This window comes from Rhipicephalus sanguineus, chromosome 1, assembly GCF_013339695.2.
Source record: "Rhipicephalus sanguineus isolate Rsan-2018 chromosome 1, BIME_Rsan_1.4, whole genome shotgun sequence".
Classification (NCBI taxonomy): Eukaryota; Metazoa; Arthropoda; class Arachnida; order Ixodida; family Ixodidae; genus Rhipicephalus; species Rhipicephalus sanguineus.
In genome coordinates, this window is record NC_051176.1 from 285286141 (window position 1) to 285312297 (window position 26157).

General features: G+C 48.1%; 1 protein-coding gene across 1 annotated transcript in view; it reads right to left on the reverse strand.

The window, feature by feature from the left end:
- LOC119379175 (Fanconi anemia group I protein) overlaps positions 1-26157 on the reverse strand; it is a 74067-nt gene that overhangs the window by 26341 nt on the left and 21569 nt on the right. The window contains exons 14-19 of the mRNA XM_037648381.2: positions 24410-24532; positions 19724-19792; positions 18450-18551; positions 1359-1523; positions 972-1090; positions 698-907 (exon numbers count right to left, since the gene is read on the reverse strand). Coding sequence (XP_037504309.1) covers positions 698-907; positions 972-1090; positions 1359-1523; positions 18450-18551; positions 19724-19792; positions 24410-24532 — 788 coding nt within the window. The remainder of the gene's footprint in view (positions 1-697; positions 908-971; positions 1091-1358; positions 1524-18449; positions 18552-19723; positions 19793-24409; positions 24533-26157) is intronic.

The following is a 26157-nucleotide window of genomic DNA, read 5'->3' on the forward strand; positions in this document are numbered from 1 at the left end:
AGAACTGCGCAAGCAAGCCACATTTCAGAGCTTGGGAACTAGGGATCCTCCTCCTGGTGTCAAAACCCAGGATATTCTCAGCGCAATAGGTGTGCGCACAGGGGGGGGGTGTCGGCTGCTCCCCCTAGTCACCTAAAAGGGGGGGCAAACCTGCCCCATACGTTGACCCCCCTAGTCACCTAAGAGGGGGGTGCGCAAAATCTGCCTCGTACATTGATTAGTAGGGGGGGCGCTGCGATGAACCTTCACCCCCCCTGATGAGGAACCCTGCGCACGCCTATGCTCAGCGCACAAAGCTCCGGTGCATCACGTGCAACATTGTTCTTTGCGTCATATCCGCGCGAAACTTCTGCAGGCAGTTTCACAACAAATATGCGTGCTTATCGCGAGCAAATGTAAAATTTCGTTGTAGGCGAGTGTCGTTCGTTTTCCATGCATTGAGACCCAGTGTGCATTATAATGCACACACTGCTGTGCAAAAACTGTTTTCCGTACAGGCGCAATTTTTCTCTGATTTAATACAGCATGTGTGTGCATTCCAAAAATGTGTTTTGATTTCACCTGTGTGGCCACAAATTTGCTCAGGTCTCAGGAGGATATATATATATATATATATATATATATATATATATATATATATATATATATATATATATATATATATATATATATATACTATATATATTCCGCTACCTACCAGAAAAGGTTCTCCAAGAACTTCCCCAGAAACCTTGTGGTAAGAAGTGAAGGTAAACTTTTTCGTGGTGCTGGTTTTGCTTTGGCATCCTTCTTCTTGCTTGAAGCACTGGCCTTGCTGTCCTTCTTTTTGTTGGAACCATTTTGAAGCAATTGCTCAATGTCATTCAGCTGCTCAAAAAGCTTGAGGGAGACTTGTGCACTGCTGGCACTGTAAACAAGTACCCAAAGTAAGAAACATTCAAATAATTTCCATCTTTATCTTTCACACCTACCTCCAACTGCCACATGACAGGGTGTGCTCAATAAGCGCTTCACAAATATTTCTTAGCTCTGTTGCAATGAGTCTGTTCTTTTGACCAACACTACTCGTGCTGAAGTCGGACATCTTGTCCTGAAATCAGAATGCAATGCACTAATGTTACATAGGCAGGGCTTAAAGTCTCCTTTCATTGGAGGAGGGGCCCTAAGAAGGCGATGACCTATATACACATGTACATACAGCCCCTCAAGAAATGGAAGGGGGGGGAGCCAGGCCTCCCCGAGCTCCTCCCCGACTTTAAGCCCTGTACATAATTTCCACATAAAACACACACACACACAAAAAAAACACACACACACACAGGGAAGTTCATATGCGCTCAAATGTTTCAAGATATTACCAATGAAAAAGCCTCCAATTCAGCATCCACCATGACATTTGTTAAGCTCCCCAGGAGTTTCTGGAGAGTCTGTTGAACACCACTTCCTTGCCCATCATCAGTGGAACCTTGAGAATGTTTCTTTGCAATCATGAGGCACCGATGGGCACCAAGGACAAGCTGGCTCTGAATGTGAAAGAAAGAACCATGGCACGAGTGTATTGGAAGAGAGCTAATATTTTTTTTAAATAAATCATTTCCCTAAATTATATTATCATTTTGATTTGACAGCCCTTGAAGCTCCAAAGGCACACTTTACAATTTAAAGGTGAACATTTGACAGCGTTCTGTCTGGTTGGGAAGAAAATATCATTGAAAAAGTTACACCAACCAACGAATTATAAAAGTAAAAACTTCTTTTACTTTAAAAACCCGACGTTTCGGATCCAACTCGGATCCTTCCTCAGGGGTGACTGTGGGGGCCAGAGAGCAACAGAGTTTTTACTTTTATAATTCGTTGGTTGGTGTAACTTTTTCAATGACACTTTACAATTACTTTTGAATAAATTAAAGTAATTTGATGTCATTCCAATGTAGCATCAACAGAAGAGGAGTGTAGTGCAATGTACATAAATTAGCAAGTATGGAAGGCAAGAGTTGTTAACCACCTATCTGTAGCACACAAAGGAAATGCAAAGAAAAGCTTCCCAACTGATGAAATCCCAAACAAGGACTAACTTTTGGTCAACTGGGAAGCTTCCCCCCCCCCCCCCCCCCCGAGAAATCTGTATGAATTTCCTTGTACAATTTTTCCCTTTCCTAAACCTTCCTACACCTTGTGGGCTTCCACAGAACTGATCTGCTACATTAGCAAGTTGTAGCAGCAGTAGCAGTAGTAGCATAGCTTGTAATCCACTTATACCTCTGTCACACTGGCAGCTTTAACTGCGTTTATGCTTAACCGTGGTTTACAGGATTAACCACAGTTAACGTGAACGGGGGTTTGCCATTGCTCCACGGACTCAGTTAGCTCAGTTGAGCAAATCGATGAAATCACATGCTGGTCATGTGGTCAGCAAGAAGTTCGGGCACACCTTTGGCAAGTTTTGTGGTACGATACAGCACTTCTAAACCTCCACTAACCTCCACGACAGTGTATTGAATCATTCCACCTTTGACTACATATTCAGTGTTCGCAGCTCTGTGAGGTGGCTAGACGCGAACAATGCAAAAAGAACTTCCCCTTAAGAAACCTGTAGCGATAATATTGTTCGCCGACTGGAGATGCGTTTTGTGAAAATCCTCCGCAAAGCTGCCGATTAACTTGCGCCAGTTCATGGCTGGTGCACTCGCAGCTCCACCATCTTGTCAGCTTCTCGGTTTATGAGGGTAAACCGTGCTTGCCTAGCTCGGTTTGCGATAACCACGATTAGGAGCTTAACTGCGGTCACGTCTGCCATATAGGTATCTCTAACCGTGGTTAACCGAAACCGTAGTTAGCTTAACTGCAGTTAAGGCTGTCCATGTGACAGGGGTATTATAATCTCAATACATATGGTAGTAATGTGTAACTTACACTGACCAGCTGCTTTAGTGCTACCTATTTTTGTATTAAACCAATGTAAAAATAAATTGAATACAAGGCCATTATTCTAACTTAATGTATAAACAGTCAAATCCCTTCCCTCAGAAAAGTAAAAAAGAGAGAAGTTTGTGAAGGAGGAGGCATGAAGTCATGAACAGTGGCAGAAAAAGGAATGTCTCTGGAGTCAATGCTTCGATAAAGGGACTTGTCTTTGTCAATGTTCTATGCATTACCGAAAAAAAAGCAACTAAACACATTACTCGTTACGCTAAAGAAAAAGGAATGCGTTACCAATAAAAAAAAGTTAATGCATTACCGTTACCGTTACCGAAAAGAGTTCTGCCGTTACCCCATAGTCCGAAATCTTAATCAGCGCGTCCTCACCTCAAGAACCTACAATAGCAACTTTATAAAACCTATATTTATGCGTCACATAAATGTGCCCAAACAAAAATTTGACCCGCAATACTGATTAAATGAGAAGAGTTTGCACAAATCCGCCATATCGTCTCAAAACTATAGTGGCCTCAAACTGCCTGCTGTGGGAATCGAGCGCGGCCTCCCCTGTGGCGCCTCGTTCCCCAGCTAGTGCGTGTGCTGGCCCCGCGCGGCTCGAGCGCCGGGAACCGCCGTTAATAGGCGACATGGCTACCGTGGCTACGCTGCCAGGCCTTTTTGCTAGGTGCGAGCCATGCGTTGGTCTTCCCCGCACGAGCCACGCATCCGAACATGCCTGAACAATGCTCACGCCACCAAGCTAGCTTATGTCATTGCGCAACGCCTGTCCTCATTGGCCGCCAGTGACAACCACCTTCCCTCTTGAGCTCGCTTCTGTCTGGCGCAGGCTTGCCCGCGGCAGACAGGAATTGATTTCAAAAGGTTTACTTCGGCTTAACTCGGCAGTTATTAAAAAAATGACATAGACGTTTCGCCTCCTATGCAGGCGGCATCCTCATGTCGTTGCAAGCCGATGCGTCGTGGCTAGCGAACCTCTATTCCAGGAGTCTCCCCCCCCCCCGTCCACTAGCCAGTGTTGTCCCATTCTTTAGGTCAAAGCTATGCGCTATTGTCCAGCAGCGTCGAACAAGCCCCCGCCTTTCTCAGAATGTGTTGCATGGGCTGCTTTAGCAACATTTCGTTTTTCCTGCCTGTTTTGGCGATGTATGCGGCGCAATCCCCGCATTGTACTTGTAGATGATCCTGCTCTGATCGTCCGCAGGTGTGTGGTCCTTGGGTTTCTTCAACACATGTCCCAAGGTAAAACAGGGTTTAAAAACGGTTTGCATGCCCAGCGGACGCAAAGCTCTCCAAACAGGGTCTGATAAACCTTGAACAAAGGGAATAGGCACAATCGACGTCGTCTTCACCCGTGACGCACTCCCTGTTCCTCTTCGCATGCATTTTTGGGTATCGTTAATAAACGTCCTAGGATACTGCAGTCTTTCCAGTGCATCAACCACGTTTTCCAGTTCTAGTATCCTAGGGCTTTTATTGCTGCGACAAAATGAGGTGTACACAACCATTGCTCCTGTTGGGCCCTCTTTTAAGTTTCCTTCGTCTTAGGGTTTTACCACATGCAGTTTTGACTACCCGCATGCCTTTGTACGTTTTTATTAAATAAATTCTAGCATTTCTTTTGTGATCGACTACTTATTTTTTACTGTAACGGAAAAGTAACGACGTTACTTTTTCACAGTAACTGTAACAGGTTATTTTGGAAACTCTGTAACTGTAACAGAGTTACTTTTTTCGCTTAGGTAACTATAACTGTAACACTGTTACTTTTTACTGGTAACGTGCCCATGACTGGTGTGAAGTCACCAGAATTAGTGCTGTAGCCTGACATCAAGCTAGTGTCGATGTCGGTAGGTGCACCATGGAAAAATTGACTTTAATATCAAAATAAAATATCTTATCAGCATTTACCGAGCTTCACACTTGCTCAGAGCCGTCTCTGCATACAGGAGATTTGTATGACAGAGTAAACTCGCCTTCGAAAAATGGTGTTAGTACCCCTTTAAATGGCATAAATCTGGGGAAAATTATCTGCGCGCATCAACAAGTTTGTTTTTTTCAATTTGGCCTCTATAATTGCCGCAGATATTGCGACTGTGTATGAGAAAGTGTTCAAGGTGGGCCCCCCCTTGCTTAGGAGTTCAATAACCAGAAACGTAGCCGCAGTTACAAACAGCAAGAAGCAAAACTAATTTCGAATACGAAGTTTATAAAGAGTGCTAGAGTAGTGCAGGAACAGTTTTTTAATGTAACTACAAACCGCTGAATATAAGCAACAGCTGCGTTTCGAAGCTTTATTCGGACAGCTTGACTCGCTTATTAGTGAATACGTCCGCACCTACGCTAAATAGGATCTTAACAGATGCACTAATATGGTACTCCTGTATTCACTTTCAGGTAAAGCTGGTGAACGTGCGGAAAGTTTTCCTTCAGCCCGTCACAATGCCATGCAGCATCAAAAGAACTGAGACAGTCGTTCATCTTCAGTTGGCGATTACGTTCAGAAGGCATTTCCGAAGAAGTCATCCTCTTTTGCGCTGGAGCTCACACCGAGTCTTGATGTGCACAAGCCAAGCAGATCTCGACAGCTCACTTTTGACAGTTATGAGGACCGCATTACACTTTGCTTCATTGACAATGAACAACTTGAATCTCGACAGCAAGGTAGCCGAAACTGTAGCATATCCATTTAATCAATTTCAGCGATTTGCTCCCCATTGCCATTTCCCCGCGCAAAAAAGGACCCCGTGCGGGGTCGCTTTGTCAACGCTAGGCGGGTCCGTTTTTCTAATCGGTCCGACAGCAGTCTCCCGCAGCGACAAAATAACGTCGGGGCGAGCTCCGAGAAAGGCACTCCTACAAGGTGAATGAATTTTGTGTAAGACTGCAAGGATAATTGGAATGAAAAGTAAAGAGTAACATGACACCTCAAGTTACTGAAAAATGGTAACGAAAGGACATTAATCCTTACAGTTCTGAAATAGTAACGAGTACGTTACGAAGTTACTGAAAAAAGTAACGCGTTACCGGTAATGCCGTGACTTGTAACGCGTTACCGCCGATACTGTTGTCAATACATGAAGGCGAGTTCCCTCATCAAAATGTTTTCTCCAGAGATAATCCTTATTCTACGATCATTTACATAATTACTGAAATAAATAAAATCCACCTTCTCAGAAAATCAGGTATTAAATAGTATAATGGGGAAATGTTACAAAGCAAATTACACAAATACGCCTCATCATGATCGTAAACTGTAAACTAAGCTGACTCTACATCCCTGACCATGAACTGAACTTTATGCCGTCAAAAGGAATAACATTTGGCTGCGTGAAGCATGAGGATATCTATCACAATGAGAGCAAATCAGGCACCAATACTCAAAGTAAAACTGCACTATAACTGCTTTCATTGCTTTTTTTTGGAGTCGTTAAGACCGACTCCACTGAGACATATGTATTAATATTACATTAGAAAGTCATCTAACATAGCAGTTCACCGCTGAGTGCCGCAACATTACATTTATGTCAATGAGACCAATGCAAGTTCCCAGAAATGCTCAGAAGACAAGCCATTCCAGCCGATGTCATTAATAACCCCACACCACCAGTTCAAATTAATGCGATAGTGTTAAAGAGCTCATTTTGCAGAAATTCTGGTGTTGGTGTTGCTGGTGCGAGCAAAAAAATCGGCGTTGTCCATGAGTGAAAAATCGAGAAAGATGCAAATAAAATAAATAATAAAAATCTTAGGTTTGAGTGAGAATCGAACCCAGGCCATCTGTGTGGCGAGCACAGGGGTGCAACAGCTGAAATAGGATTTGGAGCAATTTTCGGAGCAGCAAAATGTTGCTTTTGGAGCACAAAAATCCAAATTTGGAGCAGGTGACGAGATAAAAAGAAACTCAATTTTTGGAGAACTCAATTAAAATTTGAAGCAGTATAACAAAGAAGGCTTATTTTTAGAAAAGAAAGCAAAAAAATCACACCATATTAACGAAGTGAATGATGATTGAGGAGTAGGCTCAGAGAAGATCGGGAAAACCCGTGAATCTTACGTACAAGTCCTCTACCATCATATGAAGACATGACACACGTTGTTATATATACATATATACACAATGTCTTGTTAATTTACAATTTTGATGAACTATATACACAATTTACAATATATACACATTGATGAAGTATATATACAAGAAATATCCAAGAGCGTCTGATTCTCCATTGTCAACAATTGCAGACGCAAAGCTCCTAATGTTCTTTCAATTTGAAAACTGCCCTCGAGACGCGCACGACAAAGTGGCCTTAAAAATAGCTGTCCGAGTCTCGCCTGGCTGTTGAACGCGTTCCCCGCTTGCCCTGTGAGAATAAACGGCCAGGCTAGAGGGAAGACACGATGCGCGTAGCATTCCTCTTCGCGTTCCACGACGCTTTGAATGGATGGATGCAGGTTACAGCATGGGACTTCGCCCCAGCTTAAGAACCTGGCGAGGCAGCTCCTAAAATATGTACAAACCATTCAACATCAGCTAACTCGCGTGCAGTGCACATGAGCACTGCTACTTCAATAAAAGAGGTGTGTTGAACCGTCCTGCAGTGCAAACAATGATGAAGTCCACATATGCATCTGCAGCGCCTGTCTAATGAATTGACAGGCGCTGCAATTGCTAATGTAGACCTTTTAACCTGGCAACCTCGAAATTCAGGAGATCGATAAAGGAGTAGCAAGTGGAGGTGGCGAAGAAAAAAAAAAAACTGGCATACTTTTTGTTTATTGTTTCTCACACATCGCACAGAACTCTGAATGACTGCCAGTAAAGTAATTTGTTAGATGTCAGCGATCACGCTAGTACTCGTAATTATACGACGTGCGCACGCATTAGTAATTAAAGGGCCCCTCACCAGGTGACATAACGAATTTTAGCTAGACATTGGAAGTTGTTGTGAGCCCAATAAGGAGCATTATGCCACAAGAATTTTTCTAATCGGTCCGTTGGAAGCAGAGAAAAACAACATTTGTAGCGGCGCGAAACCATGATGCGAGGAGGCAAGCTGCGAACCCTTGCCGCTCACACTGTGTAACCTCCGCAAGCCAAATCCGTTCCCTGCCCTCTTCGGCACACGAGCGGAAGGATCACATAACGCATAAGCATGAACACGTCATGCGCACACAATGTCACGAGCGTATGACGTCCCCGAACCAGCCCGAGCCCCCCAGACGCGAGCGGTGTTGTGGCGGCGTTCTTTGCGCTTCGTCTCTGCAAGTTATGCCGAATGCGCCCTCGCCGATCACTTGGCTTTTAACCTATTACTGAGCATGAAAGCTGCGACATTTGCACGGACGCGAGACTAGCGGTGTGCCGCATGAACATCTAGTTAAACGCGGGAGGATAAATGAGCCTATTGAGCGCTGGAACGCGGTGGAAAATTAGGTTCGTTGTAAGGGGTGGTGTCTGCACGATGCGCAAAGCGCAAGAGCACAGATGCGTGCGAAACGGAGGTAGATTAGTCTCGAATCTCGCTGCGATTCGCAGTAAAAATTAAAAGACAACGCACACATTCCGTTTGTGTGTGTATTACTCTCAAGTTTTATTCATCTACTGAAGCAATAAATTACCCAAACTACACGTCGTGTCAAATATTTATCGCCGGGTCATGTGCTACTGTTGGCGACATCAGAGCACAGTCGTCTACGAAGAGGACCGACGTCACAGCACTACCATCTACGTAGGGCCATTCCCTCATGTACGTCATCCCCTCATTCTCTGGGCGCACGGCCGCGAGAAGAAGGGCAAGCAGCGTTCAGCTTGAAGTTTGACCCGTTTCTGCGGCTCGTAGCATTGCAAATCTTGGCAGATGTGATCGTGAACGCCCAGTGTATGCATTGCGCTCGTCAGCTCAAAATTGTCAAACCTGGTGAGGGGCCCTTTAAGAAAAAAATTCTGTTGTGTCCTGTGGCAGCTAGTACTAATAGCCCCTTCTAAATCTTAGTATGCTTTTCCGCCGCAAGGCACCGGTATTCAGCGGCGAAAGTGGCTTAAGAGTGTTCTGCCCATGATAGAACAAGGCCAGAAAACTTTAGAACCGCTGTACTTTTTTTATTACCTTTCACAGTGGGGTTAGGATTAGTGTCTGCACATCTAGATTGGATTGGACGATGATGCTTAAACTGCAGGTGGCCAACGCGGCCTCCATTTCTTGCTAAGATTAGCGCAATTGAGAAAATTTTGAAGCTGGTCGGGCAGTTTCGTGCAGCGTGGCGCAATTTTACCAAATTTCATGGTTTTGGCTCAGCTTGGCGCAAAATTAAGGAATTGTATCGAACTGGCGCAGCTGTTTCACCCCTGCAAGCAGGTGTTCTACCACAGAGCCACGCCACTGCTTGAAACTGCTTCAGAAAAAAACACTGTATGAATGTCATGTAGTGGAAAGTCTCCAAAGCATGTAATATTGCGTGGCAGAAGCGTAGAATCGCGCCAGGCATCAAAGCATGTGAAGTGTGCTACGAGCGGGTGTTTCAAAAGGTCCACCCATTATAAAGCGTTAAACATACTTAATCATCATCAGCAAAAGCATCAAGAAAGCGAGCAGCTGCGTAGGCTTACGTGTTGCCTTACGGACGCATAGTGGGCCCTTCGCTGTGTAGCAAAAGGAAGAATCATGGCGTAGTGCGAATTTGCAACTGTACTTGCAGTAGGCATTCTAGGATAGTTTGAAACAGCCAATGTTATGTACACAGTCGTTCGGTTTCCCTGCAGCACGGTTGAGGCATCCACCGAGAAACTCTTGAAAGCGAAGCTCAAGTGTCCTCCAAGTTTTTGCATTCTATTAGTTATGACATGAGCTCTAACCAGAACACACAGGCACTAGTGACGGAGCATTCACCCTCTAAAGTAATTACAATTTTTGCACGGTAGTAGATAGAAGCCTCATGCACTGTGGGGATTGAGGCTTGCCCGTCGCCATTGCGCGGGTTTTTCGCCTATTTCTGCCATCCTCATGTCCGATCATGCCGCTCCCCTCCTCCGCCGTCCTACGGCGCTGGGCGAGCGGGGGTGACGTTAAACCCCCTCACCCTGGCGCCGGATCTCGACGGTGGCGCCGCGTGCGAGTCTCGCGAGACGTTTTGCGCGGCAGGAGTCAGACTCGTCAGACTCTCTCTGGACCTCGTAAGGTGAGCACGTCTTTTCTTTCCCGACCGTTGGCTCCTTTGTTTGGGCTCGCTCGGACGGAGTTCGCCAACGGTGCCTTGCGCCAGCGGCGAGCGCTTACCTTACGTTGTCCTTTTCCGAACGCTAGGCTGAAGAGCGGTGCGGTGCTTTCGTGCGTGGTCATACTACGCCGAAACCGTACCTATCGAAGCCAACGCGAGCGGAGTTTGCCCTTGCTCGAGCGATCGGGCCCTGTGGTTGCAGATCGTAAGAGTACGCAGCATAGTCGCGAGGGATCGTTTCCCTCAGCGGTGTGTCGCCGTGAGCCCTTTTTGCCCGCGGAGACGTGCTAGCGGCACCCTTTTTATTGTACTTTCGCCCGTGGCGTGGTTAAGCCTGTTTTTGCTTCTCCCGCCGCCTTTGGGAGCGGGCGTTGTGCTGCGTTTTGTGGTGTTGCCACAGGCAATAAAGTGTTGCGGATCTCGAGAGCAGTACTGTGTACTTGCCGCGCTACGCTCGGCGCCTTGTTTGCGCTCGAACGTACGTGTGCAGCGGCGCGCTAGTTCACGCGAGGCGACGGCAGACGCGGCCCTGTGGCTCGCTAAGTCCGAACCCACGCTAGTGGCCGTACTCCTGTGAGATACGTGCACACTACACTAGCGCCCAATGCGGTATCAAAAGCTCATTAAGCTTTTGACTGCTCTTAGCGAGTCAGTACGCCTGTGCGCCTCAGGCTTGCCGCAACATGTCTGCTTTGCGGGATTTTTGTACGTTGACTTTTCTGGCGGACGCCGCGTTGCACGAGAACGAGGCCAGTGCCTCTGTCGAGGGGCACCTTTGTGCACCCATACGTGTCGCAACCCCCTGTGGGGACGACACAAAGCGCCTGCCAGCTCCCTTTGGAGATGGTGCGTCGTTGCGGACTGGGCCCTTTGCCCTATCCGAACGGTGCGCTCAGGCGCCTTCGACTGCTGCAGTACCCTCCGAAATGCGTGGCAGTTCGACGGCACAGCGCTTTCAGTCGGTTCCCTGTGGAATTGACGGGGCGCAGGCTTTGGCCGTTGCAGACTTTTGCCCGCCATCAGCCGTGCAACCGACAGTTCGAACGCACGCTGAGCAGGCGCCTGCATTGTCGACGGTAGCCGCCCCAAGTGGCAATTATGTTCGACAACAGGCAGATCCCGCTAGGAGCCTCTTTTGCTCTGGGAATGGCACGCAGGGCGGTAGTCCTTTTGAAACCGCTCCAGTGATCGAGCTGGGAGACTATTCACCTTCGCTCGACCGCGCCGCTAACGCACCAACGGCTTCCTGTGAAGCAGGTGCGACGCAGACGCTGCTGCAAAACGCCGTCCAGTTGATCCAAGCGCTCTCGGGAGCTGTACAAGCGCTTTCGGCCGTTCCGAAACGCGCTCACCCCGCTGTTATGTTGCCTGTGCCAACTTACAGCGGATACGGTGATCTCCTCAGCGCCCGAGATTACCTTGACTCTCTGTCACGTTATCAGAGAGCAATGGGTTTGGACGATCAGGAGGTGCTCGGGCACGTTGTCCCGGCTGCACTGACTGATACGGCGGCGAGGTGGTATCGGCTTTCCGGTTACCGAGCAGCAACCCTCGAGGAGTTCCGCGCGGCCTTTCGGCGCGAATTCCTACCCGCTGACTACGAAAGTAGGATGCGGCGAGAGCTCGAGCTCCGTACACAAGCTCCTGATGAGCCGCTTCAGGAGTACGTACGCGCGATGGATGACCTTTTCTCTATCGGTGAGCTCAGGGCCTCGAACGAGGAACGCGTCGAACGGGTGATTCGGAGGGCACATCCGACCTTTTCGGCGTACCTGCGCGGCGGTCGCTTCCGCGATTTGGAGGCAAAGCGCATTCAAAGCGACCTTCTCGCCGCGCGTGCCTATTGCCCGCCGCCGCCAGCCAGCGAGGCCCTTGAGCCGCGCTGCGCATGGCGAGGGGACGTGCCCCAACAGCAGCCCCACGGCGCTGCCTTTGCGGCCGCCAGTGGCTGCGCGTGGGAGTTGAGCGCTCGCGCTCTTGATCCCTATACGCACGACAGGCGGGCAGCCTGTGCTGCACCACCTGAAACCCACACGAAGGGACGCCATTCGACCCAACGCAGTGTGGGTGACACTCGTGGATACGTATCCTGTGATAACGTGGCGAGCCGATCACAGCAGCTCGAGGCTGCTCCGTCTCGTGAACGAGACCGAGATGGAGTGCGCTGTTTTCGCTGCCGTGAAAGAGGGCACATAGCAAGGGAGTGCACCGTATCTAGGCCTCCTGTGAGGCAGGGAAACGGATTTGCGGGTCGTTCGTGAAGGCACGGGCGACCCAACCTTTGCTTATCCCCTCTGCGTACAGGGCAAGCTGTCTTGCTGGTACGCACGCGCCGTTCATTCCGGTCATTATTGCTGGCCGTGAATTTTCGGCGTTGCTGGACACGGGCGCTAGCGCTTCGTTGTTCGGCGAACAGGTATTGTCCCACTTGCAGAAGCATTCGGTGCGCTTGCGGGACTGCCAAACGACATTCACTCTTGCGACAGGCGTGGCCCATTCGGCTGGCGCCGCAAGGTTGACTGTCAGATGGGGAGATCGAATGAGACGCGCGCGTTTTGTTCATCTCCCAGGGCTCAATGTTCCTGTGATTCTCGGTCGGGACTTTCTTTTGAAGACCGGGATCGTTGTGGACATTGCGAATGGCGGCTATCGTGATGGGCCCTTTTCCCAACTGAAGCCGTTCATCAGCCCGCCGGCGCTTACTGTTGCCTTTGCCGCAGAAACGTCGGAACCGTGCCACGCGGAGACTTCGGGGTCATACCCCTGCTCAACGCATTCCTCCTCTCACAGTCTTCTTTGGGAACGAGAGGCACGGCACGAACCGTGTCGCGCGCAAACTTCGGGGTCATACTCCGGCAGTACGCGCTCGTTGGCTCGAAACCCCCTTTTGGATCGACCGACACAACACGAAGAGGCACCACATCCTTTGATCGCCTGTGCGACTCATTTGGATGATACACAGAAGGCTCGTCTGTCGGCACTTTTACGCCAGTACGATGAGCTCTTCACCGATCAACCGGGCTGTACCGATTTTGTCAGCCACGTGATCGAAACTGGCGACGCGCTTCCTTTGAAGTGTAACCCCAGGCCCGTCAGTCTCGCCAAAAGGCAGATTATCGACGGCTTGCTAGACGACATGCTATCGGCAGGCATTATTCGCCGTTCGTCTAGCTCCTGGGCGTCTCCAATTGTGTTGGTGCCTAAGAAAGACGGCAGTCATCGCCTGTGCGTCGACTATCGTCGTCTGAACGGAGTGACTCGTAAGGATGCCTATCCTCTCCCTACGATAAGCTCCATCGTAGAAAACCTGGGCGAGGCACGGTACTTTACCACGCTTGACGCCTCAAAAGGTTACCTACAGGTCCGGATGGGTAAGCGTGATCAGTGCAAAACTGCTTTCACGTCCCACAGAGGGTTGTTCGAGTTCACTCGGATGCCCTTTGGTCTTTGCAATGCTCCTGCGACGTTTCAAAGACTCATGGACCGCGTCCTCGGGGAAGCAAAGTGGTCTTACTGCTTGTGCTACCTCGACGACATCGTGATTTATTCACGAACCTTCGAAGAGCACTTGGCCCATGTTGCCGATGTGCTCGAGAGGGTGCGGGCTACCGGGATGACGTTAAATCCTGCGAAAGCCCAATTAGCGCAGACCCGTATTCAGTTACTCGGGTTTACGCTGGGCGAAGGCTCCATTGAGCCGGATCGGGAGAAACTTCGAGCAATCCTCGATTTCCCCGTGCCCAAGGACGTACGTGGCCTTCGCCGCTTTTTGAGAATGGTTAACTTTTACCGTTCTTTCATTCCGTCCTGTGCCCGACTGCAGGCGCCCTTGACCAAGCTCTTGGGTAAGTCTGCTGTTTGGCAATGGGGACCTGAGCAGCAAGAGGCGTTTTGCTGACTGTCTAGCGCCATTGCGGAGACAGCGCAGCTCAGACTCCCCGACCTGACCAGACCATTCGTTGTTCAGACTGATGCGAGCGATCTGGGATTAGGAGCCGTTCTCCTACAGGAATACGATGGCGTGTTGCAGCCGTTGGCCTTTGCCAGCCGCTCCTTGGTACCCGTGGAGAAAAATTATTCCGTTACCGAAAAGGAGTGCCTCGCCATCGTGTTTGCACTGCGGAAATTTGACGTCTACCTTGATGGGACGAAATTCGTTGTGCAAACGGATCACAGTGCGCTCAGCTGGCTGATGCGGCTCCGTGAGCCTGCGGGCAGGCTGGCGCGCTGGGCTCTCCTGATAGAGCACTATGACTTTGCAGTGCAGTATCGAAAGGGGAGCACCAACGTGGTAGCTGACGCGCTATCTCGTGCCCCATTGTCTGCCGAGAACCTTGATTCCGGTGCGACAACCGCTAGCGGTGCCTTTGCACAAGCAAGCGTTGGGGGCGAAACAGCGGCTTTGCCGCCGTTCGGCGAAAAGGGCGAGTCCGCATTCGGACGAACCCTGGCTGCTATCCAGGCAAACAGCGCTCCGCGAAGCCGGCCCGCGGGTGAGCTCTCCAAAGGCCACGATGCCGAGAGCGAGCCCGTGACGCCGACGCAAGCGGTGGTTGCTGCGGTCCTGAGTGGGCGCGATACCAGGTTCCCCTTTGGGAGAATGGGAATCGCTTTCAGCAGACAAGAGCTACTGAAGGCTCAGCAAAGTGATCCGTTTTGTCGCGAAATGTGCGACGGTCTCAGGGAGACGGAGCGCCGTTACACTGCTTGCCCTGCAGCGGGCGCGGAAGGGGGGCTGGAACCAGCGTGTGTCGCTGAGTCCCCCGCGGATTCATATTTGCTGGACCATGACGGGCTCCTGCTGAAATACGTAGCCACCGATGACGAGTCCATTGATCCGTTTAAGGTGGTTATGCCCAAAAGTCTGAGAGCCGCACTGTTGCGATCCTCTCACGACGAACCCATGGCCGGTCACCTGAGTGGCTCCAAAGTTTTCGCAAAACTGAGCAAGACGGTGACCTGGCCCGGCATGAAGCGTGACGTTTATCGCTATTGCCGTTCCTGCCACGTCTGTCAAACGGTGAAGTCTAGGGGTGGCAAGCCACCTGGTCTGATGAAACCGATTGTCAATGAGCGTCCGTGGCAAGTGGCCACCTGCGATCTAATGGGACCTTTTCCCAGAAGTAAGCAGGGGTTCATTCACCTCATGGTAGTCGTGGATCACTTTTCGAAGTGGGTGGAATTGTTCCCTCTTCGAAACGTGACAGCGAGAGCGGTGCTCGAGAAGCTGCCGGAAGTGTTTTGCCAGTTCGGCTTTCCGGAAAGGCTCATCACTGACAACGCTTCGTATTTCACCGCTCGGGTGTTTGGTGTCACGTGCCGCTCCCTTGGAATTGATCACTGCACCACTTCACCCTACCATCCCCAGTCCAATTTGACGGAGCGCGTCAATCGTACGCTCAAACCAATGTTGGCGGCCTTTGCCGAAAGTCAAAGGGACTGGGCAGACCATTTGAGCGAGCTCGCGTTCGCCATCCGAACATCCGAGAGTCGCTCGACTGGTTTCTCGCCTGCCTTCTTAAATTTTGGAAGGGAGTTGGCAAATCCGGTGACTAGCGTCATTCAGTGCCAGCTCGAGGACAAGAAGCAGGCAGATTGTTCTGCTTACGCATCACAGCTTCGGGACCGGCTTTGTCGAGCTTTCTGTAAAGCAAGGCAAAGTTTGGCGTCGTCTAGGGCTCAGCAGAAGGCCCAATATGACCGCAAGCATCGCGACCTAGCATTTGAGGTGGGCGATCTTGTCCTGAAGCGCAACCACGCCCTTAGCGATGCGAGTAAGGGGTTCTCAGCCTCGCTCGCTCCTGAGTGGCTTGGTCCGTACCGAGTGGAGAAAGCTTGGACTCCACTCGCGTACTTGCTGAAAGATCCCATTTCGGGAAAACTCAGCCGTGCCCATATCGCAGACCTGAAAGCCTTTGCATCACGGTCTGACGAGCTCGCGCCAGCGCCCTGTGGCATTTCGCGCAAGCAACGGGGCACACCCGGTGCGGCGGACCGCATTCGGACCCCGCATCGGTATAATCTGAGGAAGCGGTCACCGTTGTGATTTCGCGCCGGACGGCGGACTCTGTTTTCCGCAACCGAAGGCCCTCAGTTACTTTCTAGCCTCAGTATGCTAGCTTCTTTACAACCAGTGCTCGTAAAGAGGTCGGCCCGCCCAGTTTGCTGCTAGTTTTTTTTTTGTTTTATCTGAATACTCATGTGTATTTAATACTTTTGTTTGGTTGTGTTTGCCGCATATTGACTGTCATTTTGTTCTGTTTACTTTTTTCTGTGTTTTATTTATTGTGCCTGTGGAAGCATTCGTGAATACTGGTGCATGTGCGGGGGGGAGAGGAACAAAGGACGCTTTGCGCCTTCCCACGCGAGCGCGCGTGGTTGGCGACATGACACCGTGAAAAGTGAGGCGCAGTGGCCTTGGACGGCGAACTTGGGCCGCGCTTGGCGAAAGCGCTGCTATGTGACGTGTGTGCGTGCATACGTACGCGGTGCATTGGTGCGTGCCTGGAAAGAGTGCGCGTGGTGACTTCATCTCATCTATGTGGACACTCGGGTCAATGACCCGCTGACGCCGGACAGACCAGCGGTGCCCTGCTCTCGGCCGTCGTCGAGAAGCCGGGCTGCCCTCTCCATCATGGCTCCTGCGCTAGGCCAGCTGACATAGCAGGTATGCCTGCTCTCTGCCGACGTCAGGACGCCTCGCAGCCAGTTCGGGTCGGCCTTACTGATTCCAAGGAAGGGCCGGCTGTCCCAGCGAGGTCTTCTGGTCTCCAGCCAAAAATTCGGGACCTTCACACCACCACCTAAGCGGCGTTCGTCGGAATCACAGGCTAATCGTCGTCAAGAGCGACGTGCCATCGATGAGCCCGCTCACGGTGTGAGGACTTCAATGAAGCCTCCTGCCTCCGCCTCCCCTCCGCGCTGTGGACGCTCTTTCGCGCAAGCATCACGAACATTGGCCTTAATTTTCTTTACCTTCATTCCGCAGCGCCATTTTATTGTATTATGTGTTTCAAGCGTATTGTCTTTTGTTAATTTTCGTCGCATTATAATGCATTTTTTTTTAGTAACAGCTCCAGGGCTGGATTGAGGCTAGTGGTTGCTCATAGCAGTGTTATTTTAACTGCATGGGTGACCGCCGGCTGCCTTTGCCGCTCCCCTCCTCCGCCGTCCTACGGCGCTGGGCGAGCGGGGGTGACGTTAAACCCCCTCACCCCGGCGCCGGATCTCGACGGTGGCGCCGCGTGCGAGTCTCGCGTGCTCGCGTCTTGCGAGACGTTTTGCGCGGCAGGAGTCAGACTCGTCAGACTCTCTCTGGACCTCGTAAGGTGAGCACGTCTTTTCTTTCCCGTCCGTCGGCTCCTTTGTTTGGGCTCGCTCGGACGGAGTTCGCCAACGGTGCCTTGCGCCAGCGGCGAGCGCTTACCTTACGTTGTCCTTTTCCGAACGCTAGGCTGAAGAGCGGTGCGGTGCTTTCGTGCGTGGTCATACTACGCCGAAACCGTACCTATCGAAGCCAACGCGAGTGGAGTTTGCCCTTGCTCGAGCGATCGGGCCCTGTGGTCGCAGATCGTAAGAGTATGCAGCATAGTCGCGAGGGACCGTTTCCCTCAGCGGCGTGTCGCCGTGAGCCCTTTTTGCCCGCGGAGACGTGCTAGCGGCACCCTTTTTGTTGTACTTTCGCCCGTGGCGTGGTTAAGCCTGTTTTTGCTTCTCCCGCCGCCTTTGGGAGCGGGCGTTGTGCTGCGTATTGTGGTGTTGCCGCAGGCAATAAAGTGTTGCGGATCTCGAGAGCAGTACTGTGTACTTGCCGCGCTACGCTCGGCGCCTTGTTTGCACTCGAACGTACGTGTGCAGCGGTGCGCTAGTTCACGCGAGGCGACGGCAGACGCGGCCCTGTGGCTCGCTAAGTCCGAACCCACGCTAGTGGCCGTACTCCTGTGAGATACGTGCACACTACAGCGCTCATGATAGTACATGGGTGACAGGAAACTGAGAGAAAGAAAAAAAGAAAAGCCTTTCAGAATGAAGCACTGCCTAACATAGCTCCAGAGGTCCTGATACTTACTGCGAGTTCTAGAAGCAACTCTTAATGAGCTGCCACCTTGGTTTTTGCCAAGACTAATTTTTCACTTCGCTGTATGGTCGCTGCCACCGCAATAAATAGTAAGAAAGTATCAATGTTTTGAGAAGTAAATTTTGTTTTATAGACAATGAATGTTTTGAGTTAAAATAATAAACATTTTGTTTTGAACTTGTGAGGTTCTGGAACTGGCAAACATCAGAAAAGAACAAACCAGAGGTTCTTGCAAAACTGCCTTGTCCATGTTGATCTGGACAACTCCTGACAACTTCAACGGCGGATATGAACTGTCATCTCCATCATAGTACTTCTGAAGCTGGAAAAGTTTAAAAAAAGAAAGCAAGTGGCATGAATCTAATAGCTTTTGCAAGATAGCACAACATCACATTAAAGGAGAGTAAGAAAGAATGAGGGAGCAGGCTATATTGAATTTTAGAAGGCCAAAAACAGCAATCGTTTTATGGCCACCAGGAAAGTATCTAGTCAATGGTTTCACGCTCTCTTTCGCTTCAGTCTAAAGAATGCCTCATCATTTGCTCCCTCTTAACAAGTGTACTGTTTCTAAATAATACATGAATTTTTCTGGACTATCACATGTTGGTAATAGTACAAAGTTCCGAGGATGGTCGACTCTGTTACTGAGCTGCTGTTCCTCTGACATTAAAGTCTCAAACATTTTCTCAGCAAGTCATGTGCTCATAAGATGGATTTCAGTTTTAATAGGGTAGTCAGGCCTTTGGGAAAAGTAGGTTTCCCTCTAGTTAAGACGATTGACTCAAAACGCTTCAAAAGGTACACATAATTTTTTAGTTTGCACATGGCAGCAGAGTGCACAAACAATAAGAGTAGTTGTGGGAATACCTTATACATAGTAATTCATTTCCTGCAAACGTAGCCCATACTGAAGAAAGTAGGTAGTTGATATGATATGGAGTCAACAGTGTGCTCATGTTGCAATCCCAATAGCACATTACAGGCATTTTTTCTCGGGCGTGTACGTGGGAGGTTGCACATTTATTCTGGGTTTATCCGATGCGGATTACTATAATTTCTTCTTCTTTAAACGAACTTCAACCTCTTCATTTGTGCCATTGTCATGTTAATGCAGCAATTTGAAAGAAAGGCACAATAGTAAAGTAACTGGTGAAACAGACTGAAGGTGGATGTGTCTGTTGTTTTGGTCACTAGGAGTTCATTCAGCACACCTATTGGTTAAAAGTGCATCTGGCTCACTTCCATTCAAACAGGTCCAAGATTTGACTCACTTTTTATTTGAAACTAACTTTTTTGTGTGCATTTTGATTGGTAATTGAACAATACTGAATATATATGCTTTTAAAATGAAAGAAGCACAGGCACTAGTGCACAGGCACATCATTTCGAAAAAAGGCCCCATCCATTTTCATGCAAGCTCCAACATGCATTTTACTAATGCCAATGAATATCTAAAAGAAATTAAAAATTTAATCGCTAAAGTGCTCATCTTACTTGTAAGAGAAGCAACTCCAGGACAGCTTCAGTCAGGTTGATATTTTGATCTATGACTTCAGGAAACCCCTGAAAGTAGAATGTCTTAGCTGAGCATGAGCACACTTGGAAAATGCACACGCTCTTTCAAATAACAACAACAACAACATCCTACAGTAAAACCTCAATCTTTAAACTCAGTTATTTTGATTCTCGCTTACTTTGAAGATTTTCTGTGGTCCCTGCTATCCAATATAAACAACTGCGTTCAAGTTGATAATAAAAGAAATAATCAACAAGTTTTCAGTAATTAAGTCGTTTCAACGTAATTTTAGGTGCAGCAAGGTACTTCCACAGCAATGTAAAGTTTGTGTGTGAAGAAAACAGATGACTTGCTGTGGTTGCATTTTCATAAAAATCTAATTGTTTAAGAGGGGGAAAAAAAAGACCCCACCCTGTACTATACTGAATTTATAAGCATTTCTGAATTTGGTAGCTGGCATTGTGCCTATTTAGGGTGTTTTCATCTTGATACAACACAACAACAGAGGTGCAAACCCGATACAGGATTTGGAGAAATTTTTGGAGCAGCAATATGTTGCTTTTGGAGCATGAAAATCCAAATTTGGAGCAGGTTATGGGAAAAAAAAACTCATTTTTTTAACACCAAATCCCTAATTTGGAGCAGTATAACAAAGAAAGCTTACTTTTAGAAAAGGAAGAAAAATATGCACAAACCGTCCAACATCAGCTAAACTCATGCACAGTGCATGTTAGCACTGCTATTTCAAAAAATCAGTGTGTTGAACCACACCACAGTGTAAACAATCATGAAGTCCATATTAGCATTTGCAGCACTTGCCAAATCATTTGACAGGTGCTGCAATGTTGGCAGGTCCACACGCTAATGTGGACCTGCCAACATGGCGACATCAAAATTCGGGAGATTCGTAAAGCAGGAGCGAGTGGGGGTGGTGCAAAAAGAAAACTGGAGTATGGTTTTGTTTATTGTTTCTCACGGCCACAGAAACGTCATACACAGCTCTGAATGATTGCCGGTAATTTTTTTAGATGTCAGCAATCATACTGGTACTCGTAATTATACGGCGCATACATGCGTGAGTAATTAGGAAACTCAATGTGGTACGTCCGGTAACAGCTAATAATAATACCCCTTCTAAATCTTAGTAAGCTTTTTCGCAAGGCACTGATGTATTGCGGAGAACGTGGCTTTCACACACACACACACAAAAAAAAAACAGTGTTACACGCGATAGGGCAAGGCCAGGAAACTTTAGAACCGCTGTCTTTTTGCATTTTCTTTCGTGGTAGGTTAGGGTTATTTATCGGGTGATTTATGGCCATATCCACACAATTGGGAGATTTTCTCAAAATTTGGGAGTGTCCTGGGCAAATCAGGAGAGTTGGCAGGCAGGCAAATGGCAAATCTTTCCATCGAATATAACAGCGGCATGTTGTTAACATTCTTTACACGGAGCTTTCACTTTGATTTTCAAGTGTCCATGCAGAGCAGCATTGTATCCAACAGAAAAAGAAAGTTTTCGGGCGCCAAACACAAAGCACGCCTGTGCCTTTTCTGCGTGTATGGATTGGATTGGATGATGGTGTTCAAACTGCAGGTGGGCAACGTGGCCTCGATTTCTTGCTAAAATTAACGCAAGTGAGAACATTTTGAGGCTGGTCGGGCATTTTGGCGCAGCATGGTGCAATTTCCACAAATTTCATGGCTTTGGCTCAGCTTGGCGCAAAAAATAAGGAATTGCATCAAATTGGCACAGCTGTAGCACCCCTGCAACATCCTCACCCACATTTTCGCAGAGCAGACCTGCAGAAACTACTAAAGGCTACAAACCACTATAACGAAAAAGAAAAATTAGCGCAGCATGCACTAAGTCGTGCAAGGCTGGGTCGCAGCAAAGCTGGTGGGCACCTAGCTGGTCCTGACTTGGCTAGGCTTTTACCCTCTCACATCTCTCTTTCTGACCCCTTCCTACTGACCTTTTCACAGACGACTCCCTGGACGCCGCCATAATCCTCTCTGGGCTGCGCTAAATAGGCGTGACCCTTTGTACTCTCGCGCGCAGCCCAGCATGGCGGCTTTTTTTCTCTCATGGCTATGCTTGCTCTTTTTTTTCTTCTATCTCTTTTTTGTGTCTGTTTCATCTTTCTATTTTTTTTTCTCTCTCTCTGTAGTCATTCTCTCGCCTTCTATCTTTTTCTCTCTTTCTTCCCTTTCTCTTTATTTCTCTCTCTGTATTCTCTCGTACATCAGAGTTATTGTATCCCACACCGAAGAAATCGGCGCACGTGTTCTGAGAACAAAGCATAAGGGAAGAAGAGGACGAAAGGAGCGTGTGCCAGTTCATGATGATGATAGTTTTATTTCTATCAGCGCCTCCTCTATTTTTCTGTGCCTGGGCGAAGGAGCGGAGCGCAATGGGAACCGACCGTCGGCGTTAGTGCGGCTTTTAGCCGCCGGGCGCCGCCACCGTAGTAGACAAGCCGTCGCGTCGTCGCTCGCGGAAACGAATGCCGTGGCTGCATTGGAAGCTGCTATATGGTTCACTTTTCGGCTGTATTCGCGTTGTTTAAAGTATAATGAAAACTTGTAAACTGGAATCATGAAGCACTTGTCGTTCTGGGCAACCAGCCCATTTTGAAGGCAAGTGTCTTTCGCGGCTATTTGATCGAGACGCTCGCGCGTCGTCTGCTGGCCCGATTCCAGAGAGCGCATGCCAGTGATGCGCGGATAATTGTTTTGTCATCGTTACGTTCGCTTGACTGAGAGTTGGTTATTGACTGTTTGAAAGTCGATTTTCGAAAGCAGCATTTGCCATGAGCTAATACTGCAAACTTGGGCGCTTAAAGTTCCCCGATGCGTGCTCCCGTCTACTGGTGTAGCACACTATACGCAAGCCATGAGTTCATGCGCTAAATAGCGTGAAATGTCACTAAGCTGCTTCCAGTGACAATGTACATAATGATTGTTGGCTGCTTCGCCGGTAGCGCATGTAGTGTCCATGGGCTCCGATTCTTCAGCTTCGGGACCTAATGTCAGCGCTGCATGCACATGACGGCGATCGCGAGGCAGCGTTGCTACTGGTACTACATGCATTCGTTGACTGTTCGGACGCAACACGGTAACGTTTGGAGATACTTGCCATGCTTGATTCGGTTGTTACCTTGGTCTGCAAACGTGAAGGGTAGTCTGCAAAGATTGACACTACTGCATCCTTCGTAAGCCGCCGCTTCTTATATTCTATGAAATCTTCGCGTCGTAAACGACGGCTGCATATTCTAGTGTAGTTTGAAGATGTATTAGGTGACCAATTATCATGCCTAATTACTGCAAGCCACCTCTACCGAACACCAACGGCAGCTAGAATTTCATGGAACGACAGCCGAACAGTGTATTAAGGCGAAAGCCTTAGATGCCTCATCAAACGCGAAAATTGACCGTCGGCGGCGTCAGCACGAGCAATGAAAAAAATAATTACGTGATGACGTCATCATATGACGTCACAGATCATAAAATTTTGTGGCATCGTCGTGACGTCACATAACGTGACGTCGTCATATTACATATTCGCTTGGTCAAAATGGGCCGATCATGGAGGCAGTGCATGCCTTCGCTGATGTGCAGAAAGCTTGCACTGCCTCCGATCCTTGAGGCTGTAAGAAAACCACGTTAGGCGCGCAGGAATATCTCGGAGGGAGGCAGGAAATCTTCATTACATTGACTAGAAGAAAAAGAAGAAGGTGGCTTTCGCCTTTTAGTCGTCTTAGATGAATGCATAAGGAACCCTGTGAGATTTTTTTTCTTTATCAATAAAGGGAAATAAAGAAAAGACAATCGTGATTTCTTTCAATTCCATTTGCAGAGTGGAACACAACGGTATGACATGCTAAGACATTGGGGCGGTTGCATTAGACTGAAATAGAAAATAAAACGCGAATACTATCAAACTCGAGTGCAAGTATCGAACCGGCAGCACGGCCTGACAGTCTGCCTGCGGAATACTTACAGCGTGGATGGAAAGACACGCGAACATGCGGCATCTGCATTCTTTGCTGTTTCGTATCTATTTTCAAGTGGTTATAGCCTCGATGATTGATGAGAACACGACGTCATCCATGACACAATAAAAGACCATCTAGCATTTTTTATTGCCACCACGGTTAGAGCGTGATGGAAACAGCGCGCCGCTATGTTCGCATTTCTTTCAATCCCCCTGTACCTGTGAAAGCCTGCAAGAAGCGCAAATGCAATTAAACTCGGATGCAAACACGAATTCGTGAGCTTCGTGATCAGGCGGCCGTTCAGCACCAGCTTCCCGTAGTCTACTTGCACAGCGCCACCACGCGGCAGCGGCGAGCGGACGCGGAGCGCGCGCTCGACGGCCCGAGGAAAGCGTTCGCCCAGGCACTGAAAAATAGAGGAGGCGCTGTTTCTATGCAACACGGAAAACCTTGAGTATAACAGCTCTGCTGTAAAAGCACTGATTGGTACACAATCCAGGGAAGGATTGTGTACCAGGATTGGTACACAATCCTTTTAGACTATGAAGTTTTGGTTATCAGCTCTGTTTCACACTAAATCCCTGAAGACAAAATAGCCTTCATCACACCGTGACATAAAGTTCCTATGAGGGCTTGATTATAACGAGCAATGTTGCACATACACACCTGGTATAGCAATTGACGTAAGGCGCCCTGCTGCGTGAGGCTCTTACCAAGTAGACCAAGCAGCTCCATGCAAACTGAGTGGTGTGAGCCAGGGTCACTTGGCTGAGGCACTTGCACGGAAAGCTTCAAAAACAGGCAAAGCCATTCTCTATCATCAAAGGCGACAAGTTTACATAGAAAATTGATACATCAGTCCGTCGACAAAACTGCAAGAAAATTCAAGGCTTTGTCACGCTGAATCAGTTAGCACTACAACACATGTAAATGATTGTAATTAAAGTGATTATAATATATGAATGTCTAAGGTGCTTCTTGTTCAAAGTGATGATATGCAACATCACTGTAATGCTCATTACTGCTTTTGCTGCTTGAGTCAGAATTCATTGACATTTTATAAATTCCTTCATCTGTCAAAGCATGGCCACACTGCCAAGATGAAGCAATAGAGAACGAAAACATTTGCTCCAGTGATTTCTAAAAATTATTTATAAGTTCTCATCCTTAAATGACATCTCCATGGCTGGCAAAATGGGTCTGCAATGTCTTTTTGGGCACTGGTTGTTTCATGAGAAGGAGTGTACTTAAAATGCAAAAAAATTATACTTAGGAGCAACAGAAAATCTGTGGGGGGCGAACCTTGAGTTTTCGTGAGATGGCAATGTCAAGGTTTGAAAAGGTGCCTCGAGTTGTCAATTAAGTCGCCTTCGCACTGCCAACTGCTAGCCACATGGTCAGCTCAAGTGGTAGGGTGACCATCCTGGATAGATGTTGACGCCAGGTATGAACCCTGCACACTAGGTCAAATTTTCCGCCAACTAAGAAGCTTGACATTCTGAAAAGTCTTTATGGATTTCCTTGTAGCTTTGTGCTACAAACGGGTAGGCACCAATTTTCTTTTTCACAACCCTTCCTCCACCTTGTGGGATTCTGCAGAACTTATTTACCATATTCTGCTTCATGACCTTTGAATGTTGGGCATTTTGTGAGTTAGAAAGACTACAAAATCTTTTTAATTGTTGTAAATGCCAGTTTTCCCATTTTTTTAAAGATAATACTGTCGAAACAGCTCAAATCCCCTTGGATCTACTGAAATTTTTTTAAAATCATGTCCATAATTCTAACTATGACAGGGTGCCTCCAACAGGCTAAAAAAAATAAAAAATGCAGTTACAGCCTTTGAAGTGTACATGGGCCAGAGTGGGCAGTGGTTACTTTTGCTTGAATATTAAACCGTCACTGATGCAGCTAAAAGCCATTAGAGAACTTCAGGTGAAACAGAATGCAGAGATGTACGCTAGTGACTATATCATAATTTCTATATGCAGACAAAGGAGAACACTATTTAATAAAATATAGTAAAAATTCATTACAAGAGCCACTCAAGGGATCTGGGAAACATGTCTCTCATAACCAAAAATTCTAAAAAAAGACTATATCCCTTTATTATATGTTGGCATCAAGCTATGCTTAAACACATCTGCAGTAAATTGCTCAGGATAGCTTAAAGACGTCATTCATAGTAGTTGGTAGTGGGTTTTTTAGTGACAACAAATAGTGTTATCTTAGTTCTCAACTTCTGGGGGTAAAACACTTCACTTTACAAGCCTTCGTGTTCCTCACAGTGCCTTTGAAGCGCTCTTAGGTGCTACTGGAATCCAAAGTGACCAGTGCCATGGACGCTGCACTGGAAATCCAACTCGATGGTATTTTGTCACAAAGTTGGTGCAGGAAAGCGACACTAATTATAA